We start from the raw sequence: 13,208 nt of genomic DNA on the forward strand, positions 1-13,208 counted from the left end.
CTGCGTAAGACAGCCCTGCCATCCCAGGAATCAACCTAGTGAATCTACGCTGCACTTCCTCAATTGCCAGAATGTCCTTCCTTAAACCTGGAGACCAAAACTGTACACAATATTCCAGGTGTGGTCTCACCAGGGCCCTGTACAAATGCAAAAGAACATCCTTGCTCTTGTATTCAATTCCCCTTGTAACAAAGGCCAACATTCCATTAGCTTTCTTCACTGCCTGTTGCACTTGCTCATTCACCTTCATTGACTGGTGAACTAGGACTCCTAGGTCACTTTGCATTTCTCCCTTACCTAACTCGACACCCTTCAGACAATACTCTGCCCTCTTGTTCCTGCTTCCAAAGTGGATAACTTCACATTTATTCACATTGAATGACATCTGCCAAGTATCTGCCCACTCAGCCTATCCAAGTCTCCCTGTATTCTCCTAACGTCCTCTTCGCATGTCACACTGCCACCCAGTTTAGTATCGTCAGCAAACTTGCTGATATAGTTTTCAATGCCCTCATCTAAATCATTGACATAAATCGTAAAGAGCTGTGGTCCCAATACAGAGCCCTGTGGTACCCCACTAGTCACCTCCAGCCAGTCTGAGAAACACCCATTCACTGCTACCCTTTGCTTTCTATCTGCCAACCAGTTTTCTATCCATGTTGAAACCCTGCCCCCAATGCCATGAGCTCTGATTTTACTCACCAATCTCCTATGATGTGCAAATGAAGATGGGAATATTACACATTCTTGAGCATATGTTGCCAGGCTTCAAGTATAAGGCTTCTTGTGATAGAAACAAAGCAATGTGTAGTTTGAGTTGAGCTGGAATGGATGAAGTCCCCAACATTTCATTTACTTGAGATTGCATTTGACACAGCTGTATTTGTGTGGAAATTGATTTCGATTGGAGGTGTTATGTTCTGGTTACACTCCATGGAAAGTGTTTAAATGAGGTTTGGTAAGAAAAGATTGTGTGAGTACAGATACAAAACCATAAATAAGAGATTAATTAGAATTTTAATTTAAAAAAAGTACTTGCATTCTAGCCAAGGTTCTTTTATGTTAAGCTTCTCTTGGAATACAGCAAACAATTAAAATTGGCACTGAAAGTTGCAAAAAGAAAATCTCTAGATTTTAGTTTTCTAAAATCTCTAGATAATAGTTTTCAGAATCGGGTTTAATATCACTGGTATATGTCGCAAAATTTGCTGATTTGCGGCAGCAGTATATTGCAATGCATGAAAATAACAACTAAAGCAATGTGTGCATTAAAAAAAGTGCAGAAAAAAAGGAAAAATGGGGTAATGTACATGGGTTTCATTATCCATTCAGAAATATAATGGCAAAGGAGAAGCTGTTCCTGACACATTGAATGTGTATCTTCGGGCTCCTGTGGCAACTCCTCGATGGTAATAATGAAAAGGGGGCATATCCTGGGTGATTGAAGTCCTGAATGATGGATGATGCCTTTTTGAGGCATCTCCCTTTGAAGGTGTCCTCAATGCTAGTGAGGCTAGTTTCCATGATGGAGCTAGCTGAGTTGGAAACTTTCTGCAGCTTTTTGCTGATCCTGTGCAGTGACCTCTCCATACCAGATGGTGATGCAGTCAGTTAGGATGCTCTCCACTGTACATCTGTAAAATTTTTCAAGTGTCTTTGGTGACATGCCAAGTCTCTGTGAACTCCAATGAAATATAGCTACTGTTTGGTGTTTGTAATTGCATCAGTATGGTGAGCCCAGAATAGATCCTCAGATATTGACTCCTCAGATCTTGAAACTGCTCACCCTTTCCACTGCTCATCACTCATTGATGACTGGTGTGTATTCCCTCAACTTCCCTCTTCTGAAGTCTGCAATCAATTCCTTGGTCTCACTGACGTTGAGTAGCCGGTCAGTGATGTAGAGGTATCCGCACTGGACTTCAGTGAGTGGTCCTGGGTTTGAATCTGACCAGCTCCTTGAATGCTTTCAATCCCTATTGGGGACTTTGCCGCTAAAATTGCTAAAAGTTGCTGTCTGATGCACCACAAGATGTGGAAAGGAACAACAACTGGTGTTGAGTGCAAGATTGTTGCTGTGACGCCACTTAACCAGTCTCGCTCCTGTATGCCACCTCTTCACCATCTGAGATTCTGCCAACAATAGTTGTGTCATTGGCAAATTTATAGATGGCATTTGTACTCTGCCTAGTCACAGTCATGGGTGTAGAGAGTAAAGCAGTAGGCTAAGCATGCATCTTTGAGTGTGCCAGTGTTGATTGTCAGTGAGCAGATGTTTCTTCTATTGGGAGGAATCTGAACTGAATGTGACATAATGTGAAAAGGAGCTTGATAATCCTTTATACTATCTAAGTTGTTCTCTGCTTTGGATGTGTGGGAAACGTTTCTACTTGGAGAAGGAGACCAGACTTGGAAGCTATAAAAGTATGACACCTGTCAAAATTCTTTGGATAATTTTGTAGAAACCTTCCTTTAACAAATGTGGAATTTCCTATCACAAGGATTTGAGGCAAATAATTCAAGAGGAAACCTAGATCGGTATCACAATAGAGCTGGAATGGGATACTTGGTAGTTAGCTTGGGGATGCCCAGCCTATAGATGCAACTTTTGAGGGCCTAAATATAATGAGCATGTCAGGCTTCTGTCAATTTGGCATATGACTTCATTTCAGTAATGCATGAGTCATTATGCATTTCATGAGAAAATGCTTCCAAACACTGCCCATTTTCTGCAGTGGGGACACTGGAGGAACAAAGTTGGTTTGACTGTGCTCAGAGATCCAAGCATTTCTTCCCTTTTCCCTTCTCGCCTTCCTTGGGCATAGTTCAGTTCAGCTCAGTGTTCGTTATCTGCAGACCGCCCTGATTCAAAAATAGCCCAAAAGTAGTAATTAAAAAGAGCAGCTAGAAATATAACCCTCTTGAGAATATCGCCTTTGATAGTGTTCACTGGTACCATCTTCTTCTGGCTAAAGGTTTTGTGCGTTTTCTGATGTCAGTTGTAGATAATCTGGTGGTAGGTCCTGATGAACCTTTTTTTCTCCTGTGTGCGATGGACTATTTTTGATAGTGACTTTGCTCAAGTGGTTTCTGTTGTCCTGGATCTGATTCGGAGTAGAAACAAAAGCTATAACTTTGAGCTACTAATTTAAGAAACAAGGCCTTGTGCTTTGATGTATTGAAAATCAAAGGTGGCAGAGCTAAAATGACTAAACTTCACTTTTTTCCAGTTTAAATATTTGGGTATCTGTAAAGTATTTTGCACAGGAATTGACTGCTATTCTGACTTTGACTTCACTTTTCAAAGCTGCCATTTATAACACAGTCTTAGTTTTAATCTCAATATAATACAGTATTTGCCACACTTGAGGGTGTATGCTATCTATTTTGAACCTAAAACAGTTATCTGTGCTATTGAGGATATTTTGTGGCCTGTGTACATCCTTCCTTTACCTTTCTCTTTAGAAATTTTCCATGACTCCATTATGGAATGTTCAAGTTTAACTAACATTTCTGAGCAAATGTTCAAAATAAATGTGAACATAATCGACCCTACTTTTCAAGGGGAAAAGGTGGTTTGTTGATAATTTTGAACATTCTACCACATTGATGAGATATCAAAGAGACGTTGAACTAATGACTGAATGTTATATAAATTTGTAAGGTGTGAAAATATGTAGAGCCTAGTGTGCACACAAGCTGTAAAGAAATGTAGGCTAACAATGCTGCCTTCTCGTTGAAGCGTCAGGATTCTACTACAAAACTTGGGTGAGTGAATCCACCTTGGACAAGGTAATGCAGTCCAATACTAATAGTATTTTTCAAACTTAATAAATTACCTGAAATTGACTATACAGTACATTTAAATGGAATTGTAATTATATGAAAACAGATTTTTTGAGCTAACAATGATTGTGTCAAGCATTTGTATTTCGCCTTGGAGGTCAGTACCAAAATGTTTGCAGTACTGGCCTCTCATGATCTTCATGTGGATCAGCTATTGCTGAATTCCATTTTCCTGGTAATTTTGATTGATCTCTGCAGTGGTCAAACACAGAATTACCCTCCAGGTTCAAACTCTGAACTAGACATACTACGTGCATCGTTCAAGGAGTTCTTTTGGAGACTTATTTAAATGTTCATTCAAAATTTTTTTGTATAATTAAATGAATTAAACATTCCAGCAAAAATACTTGGCATTCTGTAGTTCATTATTATTCAAATTCATTTTTAATTAATTTCAGCCTCCTGTTCTCTCTGGCAGTCTGTCATAATAAACTGCAGCAAATGCAATTTTTTCATTTTAGGTTATGTTTTGATGAACATGGAATCGCCAGAAATGCAAATTTAAAGGGTTTTCTCATCTAATGTGTACTATATAACTCTTAAATGCTACAACCCACAATCCTTGCTTTAGTTCTGTCAGTTTTTCCTGCTTCATACCAATCTTATTACAAAGTGCACAAAATGACAGGAAACTGAAAGCAAGTCCAAAGTTACTGCAGAATCATAACTAATATTGCAGTCCTTTCTCTTAAAACAGTGAAGCCTTTCTAGATTTCATTGTCCATATTTGCAGACAAAATCTACAATCTTTAATGGTTATGAGAGCCTATGGTAAAATTAATTTTCTATAAAGGAAAAATTGAATTGATTGTTCATTCCACTAGGTTAAGCACGTAAAGCTGAGCTGCTTCTGGCCTTGGATTTTGCGCTTCTGCTTGGATACTAATTTCGTCCCCTGCATACAGTATTTGCAGGACCTCGTATTGCTTCATCTCTTGCTAAGAAGCCCTTCGCAGCATGAATTAATGTAAAAGTACAGTAAAATATTCTTATTTTGTTCAATCAAAAATACCTATTTGCAGCTAAATGAATAGTGCCCATCTGTTATTACACTTGCCTTTGCCAGGCTTGCCATAGATTTTCATGCTAAAATCTTCAACAATTAAGAATTATGTTGGGGATCTGAGATGTCAGTAAATGTGACCTGTAACAATCTCTGATCACCTAGTAGATTGCAATTCGATAATTATAGAGACTGCCTCTGTTCTAGCTACCACAAAATGTAGCCGTCATTTAGAAATTCAACATTTATCCAAGATACAAGCTGTGCTTGCAAAAATGTTAATTTTTAATCTTTTGCATACTCTCAATTGGACAAACCAACTTTCTAGTTTATTTCCTGTTCATTTATCACTAATCTCCAGGTTATTAGGGGGTGGAAAGTTAGAAATTGCTATTAAAAGTTAATGCAGAAGTTCACAAAATTTAGTTTAATACTGATGCCATTTCCCCTCTCAAGATCAAAATAATAGTGTTGCATGTATATTGTTGCTTCTGCAACAAATACTATACATAATTTTTTTTGCTTCATAGAACTGAATCCAGCTCTGTCTTTAAATGCTGGTTATGGTGATGTTTTGCAAAAAAAAAGTAATACTTTTGTTTTAAATAAGGGCTACTTTGTGTTTACAGACTCCTAGTACTTGGCATGAGATAGGACTGAAAAGGAAGAACTCTCACAAACGTTCTGCATCATGGGGTAGTGCAGATCAGCTGAAAGAGGTAATGCATATGCTAAAGCAAATAATATACTGTGGAATCCTGGTTAAATGCCTTTATCCACCTATGTGTTGTACAGTACCTAACTTAATTTGAGACAGGCGGCCTGCGAGAAATTGCAGAGCAAATCACAGATAAAAGATTATGCCAAGTCAAAGAAATTTGAGCTTTGTGGAGAAACTAGTGGGCTCTCCTTTGCACATAGTCTGAAGTGGAGTTTCCATATGGGTGTCAGAGGTTTGTGAAATGAGTAAAGGAGGTGAAATTCTTTTGGGAGGTTAAGTAATCGGAAGATAAAGATTGAGGCACATTTTTAAAACCAGTGTGGAAACTAATTTATTCATATTTTATAAGGAAAATGAATAGATGGTGAAAATGGGGAAACTTGTAAAGCTTTGTAGAAATAGCAGCAGAATGAGCTATTAGTTTTTTCAGAGCTAGCTTAATGTCATCTAGTAGTTAGCTGTTCTGTATGATTGTGTGAAATGAACAGGATATGTCATGAAATTTGTAATGTGGCTGCAGTACATTGCAATACATCACTGTAAATTGTGTATATACTGTAATATTAAATAAGTACAGGTAGTCCCTGAGTTACGAACGTCCGACTTACGGACAACTCGTACTTACGAACCGAGGAAGGAGAACACTGTCCGCCATTTTAAGTCGGATTGTGATGCCGTCTGCCATTTTAAGTCATTGCCATTGACACTGTGAGTGTTTAACTTTGTATTTGGCTTAAATTTTTCTTAGTAAGATTCACCCTGAACCCACCCCCGTTCCAGTCGGCTGGTGGTGCAGTCAGATCAGCAGCAGGCTAGAGAACGGAGGTTCCCGAGTTCGATTTAGTGACAGACTGCTTCCATGTTGGGTTGATGTCGATCCAGTGACTCCCGTACCATCTGTGCTGGGTTGATGTCGAGCTTGCAACTCGACCTCATAAAAAAAAAACACTGCCACCTCCAGTTTAAATTCCCACATTGAATATTTTGGAGGATCAAATACCCAAACCCAGCACGGCCCCCACTTGTTCCATTTAACCTGTCTCATTGCGGTGGAGTTTAGGACCCGGGGAATTCAGTGTGGTGGTCCTTAGAATCCAGCGGACCTTGGGAGCCGGCGCAGGTTGGGACCCGCCACCCACGGTGTTTCTGTTCCAGTGCCGGGAAGCAATCGCGATTGAAAATAAAGTGGAAATAATAAAGCGTTTGGAAAGAGGTGAAACGCCATCGGTCATTGGAAAAGCGTTAGGCTAAGTTGGTCAACGATCAGAACAATTTTAAAGGATAACGGATAAAGTGAGAATAATGGAGCATGTGAAAGGCCCTGCCCCGATGAAAGCTACAATTATTACTAAGCAATGCAGTGGTTGAATTAATGAAATACATACGTTTCTTAAGTGTTTTATGTACATAGAAAGGTAAAATATATACTATATACTAAGACAAATGTTTGACTAACTGACGCTAAATAATACCGTATGTACTTGTTCCGACTTACGTACAAATCCGACTTAAAGACTGACTCAGGAATGGAACTCGTACGTAGCCTGGGGACTGCCTGTAGTGCAAAAAGAGAAAATAGTAAGGTAGTGTTCATAGGTTCAATGTCCATTCAGAAATCTGATGGCAGAGCGGAAGAAGCTATTCCTGAATCACTGAGTGTGCCTTCAGGCTCTTGTACCACCTACCTGATGGTAGCAATGAGAAGCGGACATATCCTGGGTGATGAGGGTCCTTAATGATGGATGCTGCCTTATTGAGGCATTGTTCCTTGAGGATTATTCTTGCATGCTGAAGAAGCTAGTGTCCATGATGGAGCTGACTGAATTTGCAATTTTCTGCAGCTTATTTTGCTCCTGTGCAATAGCTCTGTCCTTGTCGGACAGTTTCATGCTGTCCATGGTACATCTGTAGACAATTGCAAGTGTCTTTGGTGACGTGCTGAATCTCTTCAAACTGTTGTGCCGCCTTTATAGTTGCATCGATATGTTGAGTCCAGGATATATCCTCAGATGTTGACACCCAGGAACTTGAAATTGTTCACTCTTTCTACTGCTGAACCTCTGGTGTATGTTCTCTTCTCTTACCCTTTCTGAAGTCCACCATCAATTCTTTGGTTTTGCTGACATTGAGGGCAAGGTTGTTACTGCTGCAACACCACTCAACCAGATAATTTATTTTGTTCCTGTACGCTTTCTTCTCACCAACTGAAATTATACCGACACAGTTGACATCAGCAAATTTGTAGATGGCATTTGAGCTGTGCCTGGCCACACAGTCGTGAGTTTAGAAAGAGTAGAGCAGTGGGCTAACCACACATCCTTGAGTTGCACCAATTGAACTGGTATCTGCAATATTATAATGCTTTGGATAAACCAGCACCCCTTCACCCTCCTTTTATCCAAGTATGGTAGGAATTAGCAATGTTGAGAGAGCATTAAAGCTGGCACCATTTATCTTTTGAAATCAAGTTGTGGAGGAAAGATGCACCATTTGGGAATTGTCTAATGCGCATTTAGAATATGAAGGTGGTCAACATTTTTTTTGAAAGGAAATGGACTAGAAAATATGGCAAAGCAATTTTTAGGATGATTTTAAAAAGCCAAAAGAATCCTTGCCTGCATTCTAGTTTGTGCGCTAAATATTTTTGTGATGATCCAGGTTTTGTCGAATCCTCCCACATCTATTATGGGTATTGGGCTCCTAACAAGGCAGAATGATCAAATGCTTGTACCATTACTTGAGTATAAAATTCAAATTCCTTCCAGTTGCAGATGGCAAGTTTGTACTTGTACAAAAATCAAAATCAGAGCCTTGGCTTTGTGATGCCACTCTGGCTTTTGAGTCATATTATTGTGGGATTAAGGTTCAGTTTAGAAACATAGGCCGATAACTGAAGCTGATGTTTGAATGCAGTATGGAGCCATTACCCACAGTTGAATACCAACCCCATCTGAAACATGTTTGTCTTCTTGAGTGGAATTATGAAATCCCCAACTTGGAAACGAGTTGGGGAATTCCATGGTATAATTTATCAATTGAACCCTTAATAGAAATCATTAAAACATTATGTAGACACTTAATGTTGGTTGTGAGAATGTGAGGTTGAGAGTCTTTTAATCACACTCTTACAGCAACTATTTCATGAGTACATCATTGGCTTCAGTGTACTTTAGTACATCCTGAATTCTTTTGAAGTACGATATACAGGAATCTGTATATGAATGCAGCTAAATGCCGCTGATTTTAATTTCTGGCTTCAATTACTGAAAACTATTTGTGGTCTTTCATTACGGATTGTCATGAGCATAAGCAAACTATTGTGGTCTATGGAAATAGGCTCTTAGTGAAGTCTAAACCTATGCTGTGTCGCTCTACTGCCTGGAATTGTAATTTCAAAGTTGAAGTGGAAAGAAGATCGAGTGGCATTCCCTAGGGCCTTTGAGAAAGGACATTCATGTTAAGATTTAAAGCTGGCTCGTTGCAAAAATATTCCCAATTCTACACTTTCACTGCCCTTTATAGCCCATCCTCTAATATTAATGGGATTTATTCCATTAGATTTTTTTAATATCGATTTGGAATGTGCCTCATTCACCTTTAAGTTGCTGTTTGCCATACCTTTTATAAAGTACCTCTGCATATGAGCAAAACTTTCAAAGCAGGAGCATTTGTCATTAGTGTTAGATGGAAACAGTTTAAACTAAATATCAAATATAAAGGGGATTAACAAAGTACAGCATGTTTTTTAATAACTTGCTAATTTTACATGGATTTTACTTTAACTGAAAAATTCTGTTAAAGTTCAAAGTAAATTTTATTATCAAAGTACATATGTCACCACATACAACCCTGAGATTCATTTTCTTGTGGGCATACTCAAATCTATAGAATAGTAACTAACAGGATGAATGAAATATCAACCAGAGTGTTGCAGACACAAACTATGAATAGAAATAGTGCCTATAGATAGTATTCACCCCCTGGAAGTTTTATTGTTTTACAACATTGAATCACAGTGGATTAAATTTGACTTTTTTTTGACACTGATCAACAGAAAAAGACTTTCGTGTCAAAGTGAAAACCGATCTATACCTAGTGATCTAAATTAATTACAAATATAAAACAGAAAATAATTGCATAAGTATTCACCCGTTCTTTTTTTCTTTTTCAATCTTTTTATTGAATTTCATATATAAAAAAAACATTGTGAAATTGAATAGGTTATAGGTACATTAGACTTATTTTAATAAGATTGTTATTCTATTACTAATTTAACTATCAGCAAAAGAAAAATAGTACATTAATCAATGTAACCTATATTAATTATACATGAAAAAAAACAAGAATAATCATCAAAAGAAAAAAAAATGTAAAAAATGCAAGAAAAAAAATATATATTAAAAAAAAATAACCTAAACTAAACTAACATGGGCAATAATAACAGTTTATATGATAGTGTCAAAAACTCCGGAACTCCATACCAGAACAAGAATAAAAAGAGAAAAGGTCTGGAAGAGATCAAATTAGTTCATATGAAAATGTCGAATGAATGGTCCCCAAGTTTCTTCAAATTTAACTGATGAATCGAAAATAGTACTTCTAATTTTTTCTAAGCTCAGACAAGAAATAGTTTGAGAGAACCACTGAAACGTGGTAGGAGGGTTTACTTTCCAATTTTGTAATATAGACCTTCTGGCCATTAATGTTGCAAAGGCGATCATTCGTCTAATTGAAGGGGAAAACCGGTTACCATCCTCATTTAGTATACCAAAAATTGCAGTAATAAAATGAGGTTGTAAATCAATATTCCAAATTGAGGAAATAATAGCAAATATGTCCTTCCAATAGTCATGTAAAGTGGGACATGACCAAAACATGTGGGTCAATGAAGCCACATCTAAATGACATCTGTCACATTGAGGGTTAATATGAGAATAGAATCGAGCAAGTTTATCTTTAGACATATGGGTTCTATGTACAACCTTAAATTGTATTAAAGCATGTTTAGCACATATAGAAGAAGAATTAACCATTTGTAAATTTTTTTCCCATTTTTCTGTTGATATATTGTATTGAAGTTCTTTTTCCCATTCTTGTTTAATTCTACCTGATATTTCTGGTTGTATTTTCATAATCATATTATAAATAAAAGCCACTAATCCCTTCTGACAAGGATTCAAGGTAAAAATCATATCTGAAAAGTCTATCAAAGTTGAATTAGGGAAGGATGGTAGAACTTTATGTAAAAAATTTCTGATTTGTAAGTATCTTAAAAAAATTAGATTTAGGTAACTTAAATTTGTTGGAAAGTTGGTCGAAAGACATCAAACTACCTTCAAAAAAAAGATCTCGAAAACATATTATACCTTTCCTTTTCCATATGCTAAAAGCTTGATCTGTCAAAGAAGGTTTAAAAAAGAAGCTAAGTAAGATAGGGCTATCTAGAACAAAGTTTTTCAGAGTAAAAAAACTTAAGAAATTGAAACCAAATTCGTAATGTGTGCTTGACAATAGGATTGGTTAACTGTTTATTGAATTTAACTAAATCAGTAGGAAGAGAAGAACCAAGAACAGAGAATAGAGAATATCCTTGTGCATCATTGCATTCTAAATTTACCCACTGTGGGCACAATGGTGAATCCAAATCTAATTTCCAATATATTAAGTTACGAATATTATTCGCCCAATAGTAAAATCTAAAGTTAGGTAAAGCTAAACCACCATCTTTTTTTAGATTTTTGTAACTGCTTTTTACTTAACCTGGGGTTTTTACTTTGCCACACAAATGAGGAAATTTTAGAATCAATGTTATCAAAAAAAGATTTAGGAATAAAAATTGGTAAGGCTTGAAATAAATATAAAAATTTCGGTAAAATCATCATTTTAATAGCATTAATCCGGCCAACTAATGATAAAGAGAAAGGAGACCATCTTGTGGTAAGTTGTTGAATCTGATGAAGCATAGGTAAAAAATTCAATCTGAATAAATCTTTATATTACTTGGTAATTTTTATACCTAAATAAATAAAGTTATCAGTAACAACTTTAAATGGTATCCTGTCATTCAATAAAGTTTGTGCATTTAAAGGGAATAATTTGCTCTTTTCCAAGTTTAGTTTATAACCAGAAAAACTACCAAATTGAGTCAATAAGGATAAAATAGCGGGAATAGACCTGTCAGGATCGGAAATATATAACAACAAGTCATTAGCATAAAGTGATAACTTGTATAACTTCTCATTACGGGTAATACCAAAAATATTAGGGGTTTCACGAATAGCAATGGCTAAAGGTTCTAATGCAATATTAAATAATAAAGGACTTAATGGACAACCTTGTCTCGTACCATGAGATAATTGAAAAAAAGGGGATCTGTAATTATTTGTAAGAACAGAAGCAACAGGTTTATAATAAATTAATTTAATCCATGATATAAAATTAGGACTAAAATTAAAATTTCTCAAGGCATTAAATAAGTATGTCCATTCAACTCTATCAAAAGCTTTTTCAGCATCTAATGAAATAACACATTCTGGGGTTGTGGGTGAAGAAGTATAAATTATATTAATCAATTTTCTAACATTAAAAAAGGAATACCGGTTCCTAATAAAACCAGTTTGGTCTTCTGAAATAATTTCTGAAATAACTTTTCTAACCTAATAGCTAAAATTTTTGTAAGAAACTTAGAGTCTACATTTAATAGTGATATAGGGCGATAAGATGCACATAGAGTAGGATCCTTATCTTTTTTAAGAATTAGAGAGATAGTAGCTTCATAAAGACTGGGGTAGTCTCTTCTTAGTAAATGCATCATTAAAGATTTCACATAACCAAGGGGAAAGCAAAGAAGAAAAAGTTTTGAAGAATTCTATAATATAACCATCAGGACCAGGAGCTTTCCCTGAGTTCATTGATGAGATGGCCTCTCCTATTTCAGCCATAGAAGTAGGAGCATCGAACAAGCTCCAATCTTCATCTGTCAGTTTGGGAATATTCAAATTGTTAAAAAAAATTATCCATCATGGATAGATCGCCATCAAATTCTGATTGATATAAAGATTTATAAAAATCTTGGAAAGTATTATTAATTTCTTTATGATCAGTAGTCAGATTACCGTCTTGTTTACGAATTTTAATAATTTGTCGCTTAGTTGAAATAGCTTTTAATTGGTTAGCTAACAATTTACCAATTCGATCACTATGAATATAAAATTGAGCCCTAGTCTTAATTAATTGATTCTCAATTGAAGAAGATAATAGTAAACTATGTTCCATTTGAAGCTCAACTCTCTTCTTATAGAGTTCTTTGGTAGGAGTCACGGAATAAATCTTATCAATTTCTTTAATTTTATCCACTAATAAAGCAATATCTAAATATCTTTGTTTTCTTTTACCGACAGAGTATGAGATAATTTGTCCACGGATAAAAGTCTTAAATGAGTCCCAAAGTATTCTTCTGTCAATCTCTTCGGTATAGTTCGTTGAAAAAAACAAGTCAATTTGCTGTTTTATGAAGGTGATAAATTCTGGATCTTGAAACAAAGTAGCGTTAAGTCTCCAAGATCTAATATTATTGAAAGAGTCCAAAATCTTGACAGATAACTTCAAAAGTGCATGATCCGAAATGGCAATAGAGTC

General features: G+C 36.2%; 1 protein-coding gene across 4 annotated transcripts in view; it reads left to right on the forward strand.

Annotated features, from left to right (window-relative positions):
- LOC132384943 (glucocorticoid-induced transcript 1 protein-like) overlaps nucleotides 1-13,208 on the forward strand; it is a 51,205-nt gene that overhangs the window by 21,010 nt on the left and 16,987 nt on the right. For 2 of the 4 annotated variants that reach the window (XM_059956605.1, XM_059956603.1), the window contains exon 3: nucleotides 5,479-5,568. The exons of the other annotated variants lie outside the window; for them this stretch is intronic. In XM_059956605.1, the coding sequence (XP_059812588.1) occupies nucleotides 5,479-5,568 (90 nt within the window). The remainder of the gene's footprint in view (nucleotides 1-5,478; nucleotides 5,569-13,208) is intronic. 4 annotated transcript variants of the gene reach the window in all.

The sequence above is a fragment of the Hypanus sabinus genome, chromosome X1, assembly GCF_030144855.1.
Source record: "Hypanus sabinus isolate sHypSab1 chromosome X1, sHypSab1.hap1, whole genome shotgun sequence".
In the NCBI taxonomy this organism is placed as follows: domain Eukaryota; kingdom Metazoa; phylum Chordata; class Chondrichthyes; order Myliobatiformes; family Dasyatidae; genus Hypanus; species Hypanus sabinus.